General features: G+C 45.6%; 1 protein-coding gene and 1 pseudogene across 2 annotated transcripts in view; one reads left to right on the top strand and one right to left on the bottom strand.

The window, feature by feature from the left end:
• GRIN2B (glutamate ionotropic receptor NMDA type subunit 2B) overlaps positions 1-20332 on the top strand; it is a gene marked incomplete at both ends in the record, with an annotated part of 290643 nt that overhangs the window by 224568 nt on the left and 45743 nt on the right. Inside the window, 3 exons of the mRNA XM_082849516.1 lie at positions 16510-16712; positions 17450-17621; positions 18102-18255. Coding sequence (XP_082705642.1) covers positions 16510-16712; positions 17450-17621; positions 18102-18255 — 529 coding nt within the window. The remainder of the gene's footprint in view (positions 1-16509; positions 16713-17449; positions 17622-18101; positions 18256-20332) is intronic.
• LOC309969217 (small ribosomal subunit protein uS8-like) lies at positions 5320-5735 on the bottom strand (annotated as a pseudogene). Its single transcript has one exon. The product of its transcript is annotated as a small ribosomal subunit protein uS8-like (transcript).

Here is a 20332-nt window from a genome sequence, read left to right as displayed (position 1 = left end):
TTTGTTTAGCTCCCCACCCCCGCCTGCCACAAATGTGGAGTCTCGCCTGGCCTCTCTGCCCCTCCACCCTCTGCCCAGACCTAACCCTCCAGCCTCCCTTGACTCTTTGCCCTGACCCTTCACTGACTTCTCCCTGTACACTTTGTATCCTGTTTGCTGGGTGGCACGAAGTCATTGCATACCTCATTAACTTCCTCTGCTTAATTGGGCAGAGGACAAGTCCCAAACAACTGCAGAATACATGGAAATTCACTGTCAAACACATAAACAACGAATTAGCAGCGCTTTTAGAACCCCTAGGAAATGTTAACTGTGGAAGCAGAGAAGGGACCCATTCCTGGAAAGTCACTTTGACTCATGAAGTCACACTAGAGCTGGAACAGTACACATTTCATTTGATATTGACTCCATATTATTTATTCCCCTAGGCTGGTCCAACCCCATTTTGTCACGATCCCGAAAGATTCCACACATACAGTTGGCCTTCCATATCCGAGGGTGTGAGTGCTGACTGTACGATGTTATTTTATATAAGGGACTTGAGCATCTGAGCATCCCTGGATTTTGGTACCTTGGGGGTGGGGGGGACAGTCCTGGAACCAGTACCCCGTGGAGATCAAGGGATGGTTGTACTTTATAGTTACCATAACTCAGGTGAGTACAGTCAATCTCTCTTTCCTAAATAATCATTTATCCTTTAAATAAGCAAAATGAATTAGAAAATGGAAGCAGTGGGCTGTGTGCTCTGGCTTTTCCCAAACACACTTCCATTGCAACCATGAAGACAGTGGCCGTGAAGCTGGTGGCTTTGCCTGCTAGGAATTAGAGGGTTTCCATTTTATTTCCCTGAGTAGGTACAGATTTGGAATTTCCAAGTGCTTGTGGCGTGCAACCTAACATCACTTTAATTTTATTCTGACCCTTTGTAACTTGAATTAGAAACCCTGGAAACGACTTTATTTTCTGGACGGCACCTGAAGCTTTAGTCGGTGGAGCCTTTTCAGTTCGGTTGTCATTCTCAGTGACAACCAGTCAAGTGGCTTTAGTTGAGTTAGGTGAGGGGCACTGAGGCAATTTAGTCATTTAATCCCACCACGTGCTTTGGACAGAAATCAAGGCCGGGGACTGGTGCCTCTCTGCTAATTAATCCTCCATGTCAGGCATCTGGAAACCCGCCTCTTCTGCCTTGTCTGAGTTGCCTAATTAATTAAGCTGTGTTTGTACACAGGCCTTTTCTCCCCCAGCACTTTTTTCATCATCTGTTTCTTTAGCCGCAAGCTGGCGACCCCATTTAACGTAAACAACCTGGCCAACCATTCTGCTTTCCTGGGGGCTGAGGAGTTTTCATTTGGAGGCTGCCCAAGCTGTAGAGGGAGGCAGACAAGGATTTGAATCCAATTCAGCCATTTTTTAATTATTACGTGACCACAGGCAAATGACCTCGCATCTCAAAAGGTCCGTTTCCCCATTTGTCCCCTGCAAAACCTACCACTTAGGCCAGTGTCTGGCATATCGTCAATTTAAATACCTCTAAATAAATGAATACCTTTAAACATCGAGGGTGTTTTCTGCTTGACACCACCTTGACTTTGTGCAGGGAATAGTCAGTTTCAAGACATTTCCACACACATCATCCCAGTTGTCGCTCTTGAACCCCTTTGGGGGAGTTTTGGTAAATGTTGTTACCCTCATATTTTACAGATAGAGAATCAGGCTCAGGAAAGTAAGGGCGAAGGTCCCACAGCCGGTTAGAGCCAGAGGCCGAGCACGTGTCCACACTCCTGGCCCTGTGCTCTTGCTCTGAGACCAGGTATCCCCCTGGCCTTCAGTGGATGACGTAAAACTAGATTATAAACACTGGGGAGAAAAGGAAAAGGGTTATACGAGGTACCCCAAGAGCACCTTCTACAAGAAAACGGTAAGATACCACTGATATGAAAGGTGTTGAAATACCTAGTAGAGAAATATTATTTGATACATGGAAACATGATGACTGTTTAACTTCAGGATTTCTCTCACTGTCCCACCGGCTTATGTTGGTTCACAGGTAAATTGCTAGTCATTGTTGCGAACCAAAGTCATTAACTAATTCAACAACATTAATACTTACATTTGGACAATTTGTTATATACATTGGATTCTTCTGCCAGCCCTGTGAGATTAGCAGAAGTAGAGTGGGTTTCACCCAGAAGAGCAGGCATTTAAAATAGAGAATTACAGCATGAGTGGAGGCATTAGGTAAGAAAGAGAGTAGTGTGCTCTTATCAGAGTGAAAGGCTAGGAAATCTGAAGAGATAACCCCAAAAGAAAGCGGGAAGGCAAGAAAGACAGAGAGAGAGAGAGAGGGAGAGGGAGAGGGAGGGAGGGTGGGTAGGAACGGGAAAGATAAAGGGAAAGTATGGGGAACAAATGTGTCCTCTCCCAAGGAGGTTGGGTACTTTTCTGTAGGTGAATGAGGAGGCACTGACAGGCTTTGAGAAGAGTCGGGATGGGATCAGATCTGTATTTTAAGAAATCTGGGGCCAAGAAGAGGATGAACTGGAGAAAGATAAGACTGGAGGGGGCCAGGGACCAGCTAGGAGTAATCCAGAAATCCAGGCAAGAGATAGAATATCTGAGAATGGAGGCCAGACTGAGATCCTTTCCTGCCATTTCCACCCTGCAAGGCTGGGGCAAGGCACTTCGGTGAGAAAAGGAATGACTTTAGATATCCTAGTTTGGGATAGCGTAGTCCAGAATATTCTGGAAAAAAACTACTTTCTACATTCTTAACAAGTGTATGCCTGTCCACAAAATGGACCTTTTCTGGCTAAGGAGGGATGGTAGACCCTGGACGGTCTTAGAGTGTTCTTATTAGGAGTTTATTCCTCTTTTGCATGGCCTTAGTGAGGTGTGAGCACACTGTTCTATGAATTCTACAAGGGACCTTCTTGGACACACATCTTCACGATTTTTTTCTTTTATCTGTGGTCTAGCCGTTTTAAACTTGAATGCATTTTCAGTGACTTTGCTCTCTTCTATTTGTGTTCCCTTATTGCCTCAGTTATTTTGATGTGCCTTATCAGTGTTCATGCCTTGTTTCTTTTCATATATATTCACAACCTTATGCCTCACAACTCCGCTGCTTCATTGTCCCTGAAAACACATTCATAATCATCAGAGTTTACATTCAGATCTGTGGGCTGGGAAACATTGTCATTACACTTATGCAATATGTTCCTTTTCCAGAATCCCTCCCATAACTTTCCTTTTGGCTCTCATGTGTGAGCACCCCGCAGTGCTGAAAACAGCTCTCCGCAACCTCACCTGATAAGGTCCTGCTTCAGTCCTGGGCATGTTTTCTAGCTCCTGAAGATTTGCACGAGAACCCGATTTTGCTTGTTTGGTGGGTTCACTCAGTGTGCAACATTTGCATCGTTTTTCTTAGTGTCCTGAGATGTACTTGATACAGGTGCTAGCCTTATGTATCTAAGATTTATGGGTAGAGTCTTGCATATTTTCAAATAACCTTGTCCTTAAATATTAAATACATTTAAAATTCAGAGAGGGACTTCCCTGGTGGCTCAGTGGTTAAGAATCCACTTGCCAATACAGGGGACACGGGTTCGAGCCCTGGTCTGGGAAGATCCCCTGTGCCGCGGAGCAACGAAGCCCGTGCGCCACAACTACTGAGCCTGCCCTCTAGAGCCCGCGAGCCACAACTTCTGAGCCCACACGACGCAGCTACTGAAGCCTGCGTGCCTAGAGCCCATACTCTGCAACAGGAGAAGCCACCGCAATGGGAAGCCCGCACACCACAACGAAGAGTAGCCCCCGCTCTCTGCAACGAGAGGAAGCCCGTGCACAGCAACGAAGACCCAACGCAGACAAAAATAAATAAATAAAAAATAAATTTAAAAAAAATTAAGTGAAAGATCATGATAGACGATGTAATGAAACTCATCAGGAAGCCAAGGGCAGAGCAAGCAGGGAGCGGTTCAGTAAAGCATTTGAAGAGCAGTATAATCACCTCTGGCTTCCAGAGGTCTCGCACAACGAGTTGCTGCTTTCGGGGTGGTGGCGCTGCTTCCACTTAGTGTCTTTTGTCCTGCTGCTGCTCTGGGCCTCTAGGACACCTGATGCTATGGCGGGCCCGAGGCACATGGGCTGCCTAAGGAGAACAGGGCGGGTGGGCTATTCTGGATCAGTACCATTTACTGAACATTATGACTACATGCCTGATACGGTTCTTATGTGTCTTATCCAATATTTGAGGCAACACAGAGGAGTGGCAAAAAGCGAAGACTCTGGTATTAGAATGTCTGGATTCAGATGTTGTCCCTACCACTTGCTTGGCTTTTGAAACCTCTCTATAGGGATCTTATAAGAACCTTCTGGTTATAAGCTCTTAATCCTGGAAAAGGATTTGTGGAAGGGGGCCATGGAGAGTAGAAAAGGAGATGGAGGGAATGGAAATAACGGGACCTGGCAGCAGAGTTTAGCATGCGGGCCAGTGGGCAAAAGGTACTTTGGTGTACTTTGGACCTGGCAAGTGAGATTGGCTGCAAGTGCAGACCCTGTGATTGTCCAAGTAACCCCTCCCCACCTCCCCAAGGCCTGGGGGCTGGAAGGGGATGCAGCCACAAGTCACTGTGGGACTTGACAACAGGAACTCTGCTGATTGGCCCTGCCTACACCCCAGCACCTGAGAACTTGAGGGGAAGCCTCCTGCTTCTCCTTGATCCCATGCAGGGGGTGCTTAGTTAGGAATGGCAGTGGGATCTGCCTGTCACTGGTGACGCAACCTACTTCCTGGCCCCTGAGATGTTCACAGAAAGTTGGTGATGAACACCAACCGCCACCAGCATCATTTACTCAGTGCTCACCAAGTTCCGGGCATTTTGCAAAAGCATTTTAGATACGTTATTAGATACATTTTAGATACATTATTTCATTTAATTCTCATCAAAACCTCATAAATATAGTTACTATCTATTGCCATTTTTAGATGAGATAAACAGTGCATTATGGGGACCGTTTCAGTGATAAAGAATAAATATCCAACTTGAATGAACTTAAGCAAAAGGCAAATTTATTACAAGGATACTGGATTGTCTGACCAGAACCCACGATGGGAACGTGGCTGAGCCTCTAGAACACTGATGCTCTCAGGTATCTTGCTCACTCTCTCACTGGTACATGCTTTCCTCTGGCCACCGGCTTCATTCTTCTCTCTCCATTGGCCAGTTTTCTCCTAGGGTGTGAAGCATGGTGGCCCACAGCTTCCGGGTTTTTTTTTTTCTCTCTGAGGCATTTTATTTGCATGTATGTACTACATCCCTAGAAAAAGAATCCAAGGATTTTCCTTCCTGTGTGTTCTCATCTTGCTTCTTCATGGTCCATGATGCCAGATGAAGTTATCAGTACAATGAAACCAAACTGATGGGATGGGAGCGGTTTATTCTGCCATTCGTCTAGACTTTCAGTTGCACATCAAATCTAGGGTTGGACACTCCACACTTCTTTGGCCTGCCTGTGAGGTTCACAACGATTTTCCCCACCCTGTGATCATCAGTGATTTCAAATTTGCCAATGTAACCATGCTTCATCGTCACAGTGAGGAACCTGACAGTGACTTTGGAGCACGGCCTAATAAGAACCTGTCACTTGCCTCTCCTTTCGGCATTGTTGACACTCTTGAGAGCATCAGCCAGGACATTCATGGGCACCACTACGGCAGCACGGAAAGGTGGTGGAAAGAGCTTCTGATTTTTACATATGATAGTTTGTGCTACTGGGGAAAGACTGACTTAACACTCTTTGTTCCTAAGGCCAAAAATCCCAAGGATTTGACCCAACCAGTCAGGTGCCCGCCCCTCAGCTGTAGCTGGGTCAGAGGATGGACTGGGAGATTTAATAACATGGCCATTCTCAGAGGACCATGTGGTTGGAATCGAGGAAGGGGCGGTTCACAAAAGGAGAGACTGAGCTAAGCAAAGGGGGTGGGGGAGAGAGTGAGTTAGGGGGTCAGGCAGAGGATGGCTGGTTGGTAGACAAAAGAGCAGTTATCTACAACCCAGAACTTAAAAGGTTAGGTAGCCCCTGCAGAGTCACACACAACCAAAGCCAGGACTCAATTTAGGCCTTTCTGACTCAAGGCCCTGCATGTAACTGAGATGACAAATTAGAATGAAGTAGTGGAGTGAGTGAATGTATGAATGCACACATACGTACGTGCATGCATGCTTACAGTCATGCACACATATGTAAATACCAGTGAAGACTTTGCCGAGCCAGGGCTGAAGTCCAGGAAGTCACATTCAGAACCTTCAGGCATTGTGCAGTCGTGCTCTGTCCTTTCAGTTTGCAATCAGAGAATAAAGGTAGCAATGACAAGGGAACTTGATGAGGAGTGATGTCCGTGACTAAAGCCTGTAGCCAGCCCCCCGAAGCAGGTTGTAACACCACCCGCATCCATCAGTCAAGTCAGTCCGTCAGCATCCCAGCCCTGCCGAGCTGGGTTCTGGAGCAACCTAAGCCTTGGGCCTGTTGCACACATGTCTAGAGCCCCATGATACAGGAGGAAGTTGACTCAGAGGAGGTGGGACATTACTTGGCGCTGTTTAGTTCCAGAGGTCTCTGCCTGGTCCCACATGTGCCAGAGGAGATGGTCCAGGACTCAGTCTTGGTGTTCAAGAAGAGGGCCTTTTTTGGAAAAAAGTGGATCAGAGGACAAGGTCGATGGGGCTCCACTCTCAGTAACTGAGCCCCTCTGAGCCCCAGAATGGACTCTGAGGGTTGCTGTCCAGGGATGGGGAGTTGGCTTGGGAGGTTTCAAACCCTCGGGCCAGGAAGGCATCAGATACTTCAGGAAAACATGTTGAATCTTTCAGCTTAGTTGAGCCTGTTGAGCAAAGTATTTACAATATGCTCTGACCTAAAGAAATTACTACGCTTTCTAAACTGTCCACCTTGCCCCAGGGAGGGGTTGATGGGAGAGGATCACCTGGCTGGGTGGCATTCGTTGGGTTCAAGGCCTTTGGTAAATCTTGAAGGGTCGTAGCAATTTTACTCTCGTGATCTCTGTTTTTATTTGCGCCTGAATGAAAATATTGCATGTAACCGGAAGAATGGCATGGAGTTTAGTCTGACATTTTGAAACAGATCGAGTTAAGAGTTTGAGAAGTTGGAGCTGGTTCTGGGAGGAAAGTAGGCACGCTGAGGAGTTGCTGTTGTTGGTAGTAGGAGTAACAGTAACAGCAGGAGGGGAAGAAGGAGGAGAAAAAATAGCAGATACTACTTGCATAAAACTACTGCATACCAGGCCCAGAGGCGAAATAACTCACCAAAGGTCACACAGCTTGTCTGTGCCCTGCCTCCTACTGCTACCATCCTGCCTGTGCCCCCCGCCCCCCACGGACTCCAGTTGACACTTGCTGTAAAGTCTTCAGACACAACCATGAGTCCCAGCTTCTGGGAGGCTTAGGTGACTGGAGGGGGCTGTGGAGCTGAAGCAGATGCTTTTCTCTCAGATCACGGCAGGGAAGGAGTCAAGAGGCCAGAAATATTCTCTTGGCCACATGGCACAGTGCAAGAAACACCGGCTTCCAGAGTCAAACAGATCAGGGATGACGTCCTGGACCCTCAGCGAGCCTCAGTTTCTCTGCCTCTACTGTGGGCATCGCAGTACCCACCTATTTGGGAGCTAGTGACAACGGAATGCCATCACTCTGTGTGAAGTGTCTGGCCTGACCCAGGATACACACAGTTACTCTAATATTATCGCATCTCTGCTCGTGGTGTTATCTGAGATGACCACAGCTGTTCTCTGGTGCCGAGGGAATCAGCACCTTCCATTCCCGGCCCCAGATTCTACCCCAGCTCGCCACTTCTCCATTCCTTCACTCTCCAGAGCAGGAGAGATGGAGGGAGGAACCGTGAAGAACAGGGACCACACACACGGGGCGATGGGCAGTGGCAGCAGTGGGTCTGCACAACCCCCAGGGAGCCCTGGGCTCTCTCAGAGGGGCAGGGCTCAGCCAGGGATAGCAGATGAGGCCTGAGATGACAACGGACACCCAGTGCCACTGGGAGACCCACTCAGGTGCCAGGCAAGAGTGGCTGCAAGGGTCTCCCTTCGGCGTGTGTGCCCCAGTCCCCAGCTTAGTACGTGTCAAGGCAGTAAAGGGTCAAGGCAGCAGGGATCAAATTTGAATATGGAAATTATTTTCTAACACATTTTTCAAAACACTAACTTTCCAAATCTAGACATCACCTAGTGTGCACGCGATTAGGGGAAGGAGCACAGCAGATGTGCCGTCGTACGTACAGCCATCCACATGGAACTGAGTCCGCCCAGGGCACTCTGTAATCTAGAGGCAGAATTGAGAGAGGCAGTATGTGAGGCAGCCCTTACCTGCTACAGCCTTTCCGTGGAAGGGCACTGGACCGATATCTAGCACTGGAGGCTTTCTGAGGGTATGAAGTATTTGTCCCCCAGTGACACATCAGTCAATAATTTACTGAGAACACACTTGTTTCAAGCCAGTACAGGGACAGAAAGAGGTAAATAATATAGTCTCTGCCCTCGAGTGCTTGAAGACACATTCACAGACAGAGACAGAGATTTTAATGTAATAGCCCAAGGGAGCAGTTGACCCACAAAATGATTACGGAAGATCAAACAGAGCTTGTTCTCTGGCTGGGCGTGGACAAGCACAGCATCATGGTGTTGCTGAGGCCTGAGGAGGGCTACGAAGGATGCAGAGCATTTGAGAAACGTGGGAGGGGCTGATGGAGAGAAGACTGTGCAGCCCAGAAAACGATGCTGCACGTCGACCCCACATAGTATAGACAAAGCTCCGTGCAAAAAGGAAGAACAGAGAACACTGCGAGAAGACATAGAAGATAAACTTATGGTTACCAAAGGGGAGAGGGAGGGAAGAAGGGACAAATAAGGGGTATGGGATTAACAGATACAGACTACTCTACATAAAATAGAGAAGCAGCAAGGATTTACTGTAGAGCACAGGGAATTATATTCAACATCTTGCAATAACCTGTAATGGAATATAATCTAAGAAAAACCAACTGAGTTTTACTTAGCTGTACACTTGAAAATGGACACGATATTGTAACTCAACTATCCTTAAAAATAAATAAATAAAAAATAGTAAAGACCAAAATATTACAGAGACAAAGCCAAATACACCACATCAATTAACGTAAATGAGCAAAATTTAGGTATTAAGACAAAAAGACTTTCAGGTTGGTTTACAAAGCAAAAGCCAACCGCATGCTATACTCTAGAGACACACTTAAAACAAATTTAGTACTTTTATACTTCTTCCCATTCCCTAACTCTTAGTACATGCTATTTCATTTTCCATTGTCAAGGTTTATAACACACACATTTCATTGTATAACCTTAGTTTCTCTAGTGTTTATTCGTAGCTCTACGTTTAAATTAGTATTGTAAATAACACTGCCAAACATTAAAATAAGGAATGCTATGAGAGTGGGATAGATCTTTTCTTTAAAGTAAGGGTGGGTAATCAAGCGTTCTGTATAAAAAGAGACATGTTTTACTTCGACAGAAAGGAGTAAAAGTAAAATCTTGTGCATAAAAATATACCAAAAACAGTCAGAAGACAAATCTTAGAGTAGAAAAATATTTCAAGCACATCTGACAGATAAAGGGTTACTATCATACTATACCAGGAACTCCCTACAAGTAGATAGGAAAGACCGACAGCTCAACAGAAAATGGGTGAAGTGTGTGACTGGAGGGTAAAAGAAAGAAATCAAAATGGCTAACAGCCGTGCAAGGGTGCTCTGGTTTACTGCGAGTCAAGGAGATGAAAATTAGAGCAATTAGACACCAGTTTTTATTCTTCAGATTGGCGAACGCTTAATAGGGGTAACAACCTAGTGCTGGTGAGAACGTGAGCAGGGCGCATTCTCGTGCTCTGCTGGTGGGAATTTCAGTCACTCTAAACCTTTGGTAACGTAGTCTGGCAACACCTAGCACATTTGAAAACACAAATATCCTTTCATTCTACTTTTTTATTATTGGTAATTGATGCTTTGGAAATACCAAGATATGTATTCAGTAGGATGTGTTTTTGTTAAATTTGGGGGGAACATCCTAAATGTTTATCAATAGGGATATGACTGAATAAATTAGGATGCATTCATTAGTAGGAAGTACTATGCATTCATTAGTAGGAAGTACTATGCAGCTATTAAAAGGACTCAAGTCTGCCATCTATTGAGTTGGAAGGAAGCCCATGATGTCTAATGAAGTGGGAAAAGCACGTTTGCAGAGACATGCATACTATGACCTGGTGTCATACATACTCACACATACACATCCGACTTTGGAAAAACACACTCATACATACATACTCACAGATGTATTTTGTATGAATGTAGAGAATGGATGGTCATACACCAGAATATTTACTTGCTTATGAGGAATGGAGGGGAGGGATGGATGCAGAAAATGAAAGGTTGAACAAAATGAAGTGTTATCACACACTTAACCTTTGAAAATCCTCAGAGCTAAGATGTGTAGCTTTGGGGAAGGAGAAATAGGATTGCCCTGTTCTCCTCAGATTTCTGTTCTATCAGGAGTCTCAGGCCTGCCCCGGGGCATGCCCCACACATGACAGCGGCCTGCTTGACAGCACTTTGGGACGGGATGGGGTGCAGATCCGGGCTGCCTGGCAGAGACTGCTGGTCCCTTCGGCTTGCTCGGGGAAATTACTTTCAGTTTTGCATTCTAACAGTCAGACGAAGGCGTCAAATAAGCAGCAAGTGTTTAGCGTTAGAGCCAGATGTCATCTCCGGCAAGGAACAACAATGTTTTGACTTGGGGAAAATAACCCTTGACGCCTAAAGAGGCTCAGTTAAGGGCTTTCATGCCAGCATCTTGAGAGATGACTTTGCCTGCAGGTGAGAGAGGCTGCCCGGGGAGAGCGATGCCCTCTGCTCTCTGGGCAAGGACTACGGTGGCCTTCACAGTAGCCATGCCCTGCCTGGACTCCTCTCCTTCTCCCTGAGGACGCGCTCACCAAGGGGACAGATTCGGGGGCTTCCAGAAGGAGTGCCGCCCCTGTGTGTCCCAGCGTGCTGTTGGGTGCCAGCTTCACTGCCAGCGGTGGAGGAAATCTGTTAGCAGAAGGAAGACTTTGACGTCTCCCATCACCACAGATTGGTTCTAGAATTTTCCTAAGGGAAAGCTTACGGAGTAACACGCTGTAGGTTTGTGAGGTAGACTTCCTTCTGAGGAGAAATCCCCAGCTGAACAGGTGTTCAGCGTGTACTGAGAGAAGCAACCAGAAACCCTCAAAATGACTCCATGTTTTCCTGAGAAAACTAATCAGAGATTTTTTTTTTTCTTGAGAAAGATGATTTCAGGTCTCAAGAGATCTTCTGAAATCTTAGTGTGGCAGGGAACTGCATTTTTTACAGACAGATGTTGTTAAATGTGCTTCTGGAGATGTTTGTTTAGTGCTTTCCTCTGAGGAATTCAGAGTGCTTTACAGACATTTTCTTCATTTTTTCTTAAGGCTTTTTTCTTTCTCCTGAACATGTTTTATGCTCGACTATAAATTTTTCATTCAGTTTTTCTCACTGAATTTTTTCTGAAATATTTCCTGTTAACCTCATTTCCTCCCACTCTGCATATCCAATATGATATACTAACGCCAGTTCAGACACCCTAGAAAAGAATTCAAGATTTTTCCTTTCGGAATCTCAGGCTTCTCTTTCTCTATTTACTTTTACAAACTTTCCCATATTTAATACTTTCACCATACTTTTTTCCCCTTAAAAGAAGAATTGCTTGAAATATACCTTGTTCTTCCACATAAATAGCCCCTATTTTATTTAATTTTAGTTGTTTACTTATTTCTAACTGTCTTGCTTCACAAGAAGTTGAAGTAATTAATTTGTGGGAACTAAACACATTCTTTAACATAAGCACTGTGTAGTGGCATTGCAAATCTGATATTCATAGCAAAGTTGTGTTGGTTTTTTTTCAAACCTGTTTCTCCTTTCAGTCCTGAAGGCATTTGTTAACTTTCTTTCTCACTGTAATCATCCTTGAAGAAACAAAGAAAAAAAGAATCAAGACTTTAAGACAAGCTAATCTTTTGTAGAATCAGATCAGATACTTCCCTCCCTTTAGGAAATAACCACTAAGAACACCTTGTTACTGGGCTCTCATCAGATGGAAATGTAGTAGGGAGCCTGTGTCCTAAAGACCATGAAATTATGTAGAAGACACCTAGCAATCACTCCCTATTTTACAGATGTGGAAACTGAGGCTCAGAGAATTATAAATATTTGTCTGCAGTCACAGAAATACTTAGAGACACATTCAGAAGTTAGTTTAGGAAGGACTCCCCTGGCGGTCCAGGGGTTAAGATTCTGTGGTCCCAATGCAGGGGGTGTGGGTTCGATCCCTGGTCGGGGAACTAAGATCCCACATGCCTTGGGGTGAGGCAAAAACAAAAACACAACAAAAAAAAACTATCCCACATATATTAAAAGGATAAAAAATGAATAAAAAAAGAATTTCGTTTAGGAGACAAAACATCTTAAGAAGTCACTAAATGAGGTAGTAAAGAGCATGAAATAATGAATGATTTGGCTATTCTGGGCAGTGGTGAGCTGGTAAGTGTTTAACTGCTGAGGGCAGGGGTGGGCAGGGGCAGCCCTGATTTCATGGTGCCCACGACCAGTTTCAAACTACCAACCTGAATGCATTGAACAAGGAGTTGGGAACAGATTTATACAATCTAGCTGGCTGTCAAGAGTAACAGAGATCTTCTGGCTGGAGCGGGGAGCAGGTCTCTAAGGAAGAGAACTAAGCTAGACCAGTTCTCTCCACACATGAAGGACCATCCTTGGTCTTTCCATGGGGCAGCTGCAGGACTCTGCAACTTTGCTCTTGCCTCAGCAGATAAACCACTGTTCACCTACTGAGCTATCACTTCCATTTCAAGGCCCAGCTTAAAAAAGGGTCCCAGTCAAGCTTTTCCCTGACCCTTTCAGAAATAGTCACTTCTACTCTGAATCCGAGTAATTTCTTAGACCTTGCATTAGGGTAATTACCAAAGCCTGACTTGATATTACTGTCAATAGACAGTGTCTTTCCCCAGGGGACTGTCCTTGGAGGACAGGGACCGTGTCTTACTCCTTCATTATTATCCGAGAAGCAATGCAGGATGGTGGGTGGGAGCCCAAGCTCTGGAGCCAGACTGGTCAGCTTCAGATCTGAGACACTGTGCTCACTTACCTTGAGACCATGAGCAAGTCATCAGACCCCTCTGTTCACACCTGCAAATTGAGACATTAAACAGCAGCCTTCGTCTCACACGCTCACTCTGACGATGCAGGAGATTCCTGGATGTGTTTGGTGCTCAGCACACACTAAGCCCTTAGTAAATGTTGCCTGGTATTGTTTTCTCTAGCACACAGCCCAGCGCCTGGCACAGAGCTGATGTGCAGTTGATGTTGGTTGCATTACGTCGAAGTGAAGCAAGGATGTGATCCAGCTATCTTGACAGGAAGTTAAGAAAGAGTGCTGGAGGAGACCTCACGAACAGATTATTGCTGGGGAAATGAGGATGAGATAGTAAATAAAAATCAGTTGATCATAGGATTATAGGATCAGAACCAAGCTTTCCAGCTGTGGTATGATGAGCACAGAGCAGGGTGGGATCATGCATACCCTCCCCTCCCTCGGTGAGCTGGACGCCGTAAGTTTGTAAATATACCATTTGTCATTGCAATCGCTTGTGTAGACTGCTGTTCCTTGAAATATCTCCTTTTCAGTATTGTGCAGTTGCTTTTAAAAAATCTAAGTGCTAGACGTTAAGTATAAATACTGTTGAATTTTATTCCATTTCGTTCAGTCCATTATTCCAGTGAATTCATACGGCTTCCAGCCTTGATTCTGCACTGCAGTGTATCTTCTATCCTTTCTAGTTTGGGTTACCTGCAGTTTGGTGAGCATGACTTCTGTTTTGTTTTCTGAAGCACTACACAGGCCACTTCTAAAAACAGCATCCCCGACATGGCACTAGAGACCTTTTTCTGTGTTGGCATTAATTCGTTAAACAATCTTTTTTTTTTTTTTTTTTTTGGTTATGGATTTTAGACTCCTTTCAAATCCATCAAGTATACAAGAATCTATATTATATCCCCTCTTGTTCACAAGTTTCATGAAAAAACTTTGCCAACATGCTACGTGTGCAGCATTTTTGTTTCACAGATACAGTGAGACTATCAGAAAAGAAAATACAGCCAGCTTGTTGAAACCTGTTCCTGATTAACCTATGTTAACTTCCAAAACCGACAACTTCCTTTTCCGACTTTAATAAAGGCTGCGTGTTTCGAAATAGTGAAGTTAACTGTATCAGGGTAGATGAGGCTCAGTGCACAAATCTTGACCATCTAGGTGAGAAGTTTGGACACAGTCCTGAGGGTGGTGGGAAGTTGTTGAAATTTTTGAATAGAAATTATATGATGAAATGATGTTTTCAGAAGAGCCGTCTGGCAGCAGTGTCCACGGTGGACTCTAGGGGAAACCTTATGTGAAGTTTGCAGTTGCCTGCAGTAATCCCAAGATGGGCTGCTGGACGACTGGACTAAGCTAGTAGCAGTAAAGATGGAAGAGCATACATTTGGATTAAAGAAAAACACTCAGAGAGACACTGGGGGAGCATGATAGCAGTGAAAAAAATAAAAATAGGTACCTTAGGGCTTCCCAATCCTTTTCACATAAGGGAACATGCAGAAAAAACTAGGGCCGCTTGGAGATGGACATGACCCAATGTCATGGGCTCCCACGGCTGGGTCTTCCCTTACCCAAGCCCCACCTCCCCCAAATCACAGGCAGAAGACATTAAGCTCTCCACATGGCTGGGAAGCTATTTGGACATTTTTGTTTTAGAAATGAGTAGTCTTAGTAATATGAAGAAAAATAGACTTGTACCAAAATCAGAACCAACAGTACAGAAGAGACTATACATGTAAAGGGAAGCAGATGTTTGCTTCAGTGCATAATTCCGAACACAGAAGTCACATATGGCTACACGCTTGGAAGAAAACTAGCATCAGGGTTAATGCCAAACCAAAGAGCCCAGGCCACCGGGCCACTGCCCGTGTTACAGTGACACGTGAGAACAGAGGCGGTGGCTGTACAGGCCTAATTTGGGCGTGAAAGTAGGCGACACCTACCAGACAGGTTGGGGGGAGGTATAAACCACACCAGGGGAGGCACTAGGTAGAGACTTAGGTGTAGACGAAAGCAGTAGCAAAGGAGTGAACTTTGGTTTTGTATTAATACGGAAATCGAAGCCACTTGCTTGAAGGTTTATGACATACTGCCCATTTGTTGCTCCTTGTTGGTTTTCGTAGTTCGTAAATTAAGTCGTTCGTAGTCCTGGTGCCTCACCTGTGCTACTAATTTGTTTTGCTGCATAGAGGAGAGAACATGCAGGGACTTGCCATCTATAATTCCTGGTGATGACTGAAGATGTTTGGTTATAGAAAGTTAAAAGGCGTTCCCTCTTTCCTCGATAAACTCGGTGGCAGAGAGAGAGCAAGAACTTACCGACAAGGCGTGCAGATTCTATTATAAAAACAGGAACGAAGGGCTCTTAAAAAGCAATGGGACCCACACATTTCTCCGATGATTGGCAGCAGGGCCACCATGTGCATGATGCCAGGGGCACCCGCCTTTCACACTGGAGTCCGTGAAGTGGAGGCACACGGCCCATGTGGCCACGTGTGGCAGCTCACAGAGAGACCTATCTGATCCCCCCCCGGGGCGCCCACCCAGCCCGGCAGGTGCGTATCCATGCTGACCTGTGACGTCCATCACCCCCTTGACCACACTCCCTTCCCCAGCCAAGCTGTGCTGTATTCTTCCATCCTGACTCACCATTTTATTCCAATTCAGATCCACCCAGTCCTCCCTGTGGCTTCCCACTAGATCTCTGGCACAAGCCAAAGCACATCCTTCCGGCTCACTTGCTCCAGTCACTCTGTTGACCTTTCCAAAGCTATTTGCTGCTCTCCCAGTCCTGCTCTCTGTTACAGCTGAGGAGAAAACACCAATAGGCACTCAAGGCAGGAGGCTCTGGCCTCCTCCCAGCACTGGGACAGGCTTCAGTTTTAGCACTTATCACACGGTGCTGTAAACATTTGCTTACATTTCTGACTCCTTCGCTCAGTGTGAACTTGACAGAGGGCAGAAAGATGCTTCTTTAAGCCACGAGGTTTAGCAGAGTGCCGGGCACATGTTTGGTAAGTGGGTGGGTAGATGAAGAGCCTACCTTCCTTAGATTTGGACACAGTAAGTCTCATCCTGAGCGTGTGGTCTAAGGAGAATTCATCTCTATTATGGACAATGCCTGCATCTTTGGACTTCGTTTAACAGCTTCCCAGGGGAGGCCAGGAGAAGCAGCTCTGTCTCCGCCAGTGGTTTCTGAGTCCTTGTTTATCCCTGTGCAGGTGGGCAAGTGGAAAGACAAGTCTCTGCAGATGAAGTACTACGTGTGGCCCCGAATGTGTCCTGAGACGGAAGAGCAGGAAGATGACCATCTGAGCATCGTAACGCTGGAGGAGGCCCCGTTCGTCATTGTGGAAAGCGTGGACCCCCTGAGTGGAACTTGCATGAGGAACACGGTGCCCTGTCAGAAGCGCATCATCTCTGAGTACGTGGCCTGGGAAAGTCAGATTTGCCCTAGCTGTCAGCACCCGGCTAGGATCCGAAGCACAGAACGAATTGGACACCATGTCTGAATTTCGTTACAGTTGAGCAGTGGAGTTTCTGGCAGCCCTGTGGTCTGGCATCTGGTTCTGTCCGGATCATGACCCGGGAGAATTACTGCTAACTATGTTATCGTTTCTGGGGCCTCGCGAGGTCTCAGTGACCGGGACCTCAAGTTCGTGGAGATTTAAGTTTACATTGGTGTTGAAAGATGTTTTCTGAGGCCAGCATGTCTTTAGAACCATTTTTGGAAACAGATGATATTAATCTATGCTGATAGAAGTCAGGATAATGGTTCTTTTTGGTGAGGGTGGGAAGGGCCTGCAAGGGAGAACAAGAGGCCTTTAAGGTGCTGGTAACGCTTCTGTATCTGAATCTGGGTTCTGGTTAAATGGGTGGGTTCAGTGTATGAAAATTCATCCAGCTGAACCCTTAGGATATGTGCACTTTCCTGATATATGTTATACTTCCAAGGAGCATTTAAAAGTATGAGAAAACATGGTCCAGCATGATGAGGTGATGAGATTATGGCCGCTCTGTGGTCTGATTTGCGGCCTCACCCGGGCCTGGCATAACTTGTGCTGGGCTGTGAAGGAGGGCCTGCTTTGTGGCTGGCAAGGGTAATAGTTTGCCTCTTGTATAAAAGCCTTGTTTTTGTCTTTTGTTTCTTTACCTGGTTAGAAATAAAACAGACGAGGAGCCAGGTTACATCAAAAAATGCTGCAAGGGCTTCTGTATTGACATCCTTAAGAAAATTTCTAAATCTGTGAAGTTCACCTATGATCTTTATCTGGTGACCAATGGCAAGCATGGGAAGAAAATCAATGGAACCTGGAATGGTATGATTGGAGAGGTACGTGTCAGGAATTAAGGGCCATTTCCGTGTTTCATTTAAATATTTTTAAGACGCTCATTTTATAAATTTTAGAAAATATAAAATAGTACAGCTGACTCTTGAACACCATGGGTTTGAACTCTGTGGTCCATTTGTGAGCAGGTTTTTCTCAGTAAATATATGGTCGGCCCTCCTTACCTGTGGGTTTTGCATCTGTGGATTCAGCCAACCGTGGATCCTGTACTGTGTCTACAGTCTCCAGTTGGTGGAATCCGCGGGTAAGAAGGGCTGACTTTGGGACTTAAGCGTCCTCAGGTGTTGGTGTCCACGGCGGGTCCAGGAACCAATAGCGAGGGAAGATACCGAAGGAAGGCTGTAAATGAAATGTACCGTTCCCACTCTACAAAGGAAAGCACTGTAGAGCCCCAAATATTTTCTGCATGGTGGCCCCTTGCCTTCCTGGATGCCCTAACTGGAGCCTCGCGTCTTTCTCCCCAGGTGGTCATGAAGAGGGCCTACATGGCAGTGGGGTCGCTGACCATCAACGAGGAGCGATCGGAGGTGGTCGACTTCTCCGTGCCCTTCATAGAGACTGGCATCAGTGTCATGGTGTCACGCAGCAATGGGACCGTCTCACCTTCTGCCTTCTTAGGTGAGTGATGGGCTTGCAGGCGTGAAGGACATGGACCCAGGGACAGGTAGAGGGAAGGAGGAACAGGTGCAGGAGCTGATTTTTCAGGAGCTTCCCTCAGCCAGGGATTTCATTTTGGGGAACCTCAGAATTGATCGTTCTCCAGCATGAAAACTGAAGAATACCCTCAAAAATAGGAAGGCATGGTACCCGGTAAGGAAACAGTACAGGACCGGTAACCAGGGGTCCTACTGGAGTCTCACTCCTGCATTTGACCTTGAACAAACTTGCTCCATCCTGGGATCCAGTCTCGTCATCCACAGAAGAAGGCATTTCGACTAGCTGATCTCTGAAGCTGCTTCCTGCTTTAATGATGTCTAATTCTGGATATCATTCAAATACCTGTTTGTTTCAAATTAGCTTCAAGAGCGGAGCTCAGTGCTACCAAAAAAGAAAAAAAGGTTTTTCTGTTTTCACGTGACTTTTTGGAGGCTTTGCCAGGTAAAGCTGCTCCGATTCTCCCTCCCACCGACCCCATCCTTCCCCATAGAACCTGTTCCTCGCTCTCCAGCATTACTTATGTGTCAAAGCCTTCCGTATGATATAAGACTGGGTGAGATGAGGCCAAGATTTCAATTAGATGAGGTCTTTTGTGAGCTCATAACCCCATATTTTTGGCAGGGGCTGTGAGAGCAAAGGGATTGGAAAATAAAATGTCACCTTGAAAACAGGCCACTGGGCTAGGAGATAGGAAGCTGGTTTGGTCATAAACAAGCTGAAAGCCCTTGGACCAGTCACAGTCTCTCTAAAGGATACCAACACTTTTTTTTATTGAACACTTACTATGTGAAGGCCCAGGCATCGTTGTACAAACTTTGATTATATTACTTCATTGACACTACCATAATACCCAGTTTATGGCTTAGGAAACTGAATCCTAGGTTATGCAATTTTCCAACCGTCTCTCAGCTAGGAAGGAGCAGATCCAGGATCAAAGCCCAGATGTGGCTGCCCTTGCAGCCTGCGTTTTAGTACACATGGGGGCATTTCAGAGCTCGACTCCTAAAATCCGGAAACAGTGCAGGGGGCCGAGACTAAGATGTGACATAAAATGGAAAAGCACAGACTTGCCTTCAGAGGCCCTCTGTCCATAACCTGGCTCTGCCGCCTCCCGAGTATGAACTTACAAAGGGCTGGGACCTCTTAAGGCTTAGTTTACTGCTCTGTAAAATAGATATAATCATCCATAATGAAAGGGCCATTAAAGGATAGTAGAAACTATGTGGTGAAAGTACTTCCTAAACTATATAGACCAACACAAATATTTTTCTGTATTTTGTGTACCGAAAGTTGCTCTGGGCTTGATGGGGGGAAGGGAAGCATAGAGACAGTGCTTTTACTCGGTTATTTCCTAATCTTGGACAGACTGGGATCGGAGTAGGATTTCAATCCATCAGACCCAAGGAGGAGAGGGTCTCTATTCCACCGTACAGAGGCTTTGCGTTGTACCTTCCACCTTCGCATCTCTGGCTGCCACCGAAAGGTTTTGCATTTCTGTGCATTTCACAGTCAGTGCGTGCCATATTAAATTAATGAAGTGACCAGGCTTTTATAATTCCCTTGGGAGTTCAAAAGTAAAGTAGGTTTCAAAATAAGGCAATATTTTCTAATTTTCAGCCCATTTCCCTCCCTTTTCAGTTTCATCTTTATTAATGATTTGGAAGGTGGAGGCAACAGCATGTAAATTCACTTAGTTCTGAATTTACAGTGTGATGTGACAGCTAAAAAGGCCAGGCTATTTTGAGGCACAATTGAGGAAGCTTTGTATTATGGGACCGAAGAGCGATTGTCTCTTTTTACAGGCCTCCAGAGAGAGGGCTCCTGGAATTCAGTATTCAATTTCTAGACACGTCTGAGCCAGAGAGATTTAGATCAACTGGAAGAGAGTCAGCAAAAATGGTTTTAAAAAGTTAAAGAAAGCATATGTAGAACATTCTTACTCTCTTGCCTGTTCTTGTCCCGTCAACCTTGTCACCTGGAGATAGGGACTAGATTGAGGTTGTTTTGTTGATTATCATGTCCCTTTGTCATTTGCTAA

The sequence above is a fragment of the Leucopleurus acutus genome (genome assembly GCF_964270905.1).
Source record: "Leucopleurus acutus genome assembly, chromosome: 11".
In the NCBI taxonomy this organism is placed as follows: domain Eukaryota; kingdom Metazoa; phylum Chordata; class Mammalia; order Artiodactyla; family Delphinidae; genus Leucopleurus; species Leucopleurus acutus.
This window is presented reverse-complemented; position numbering and strand designations above follow the sequence as displayed.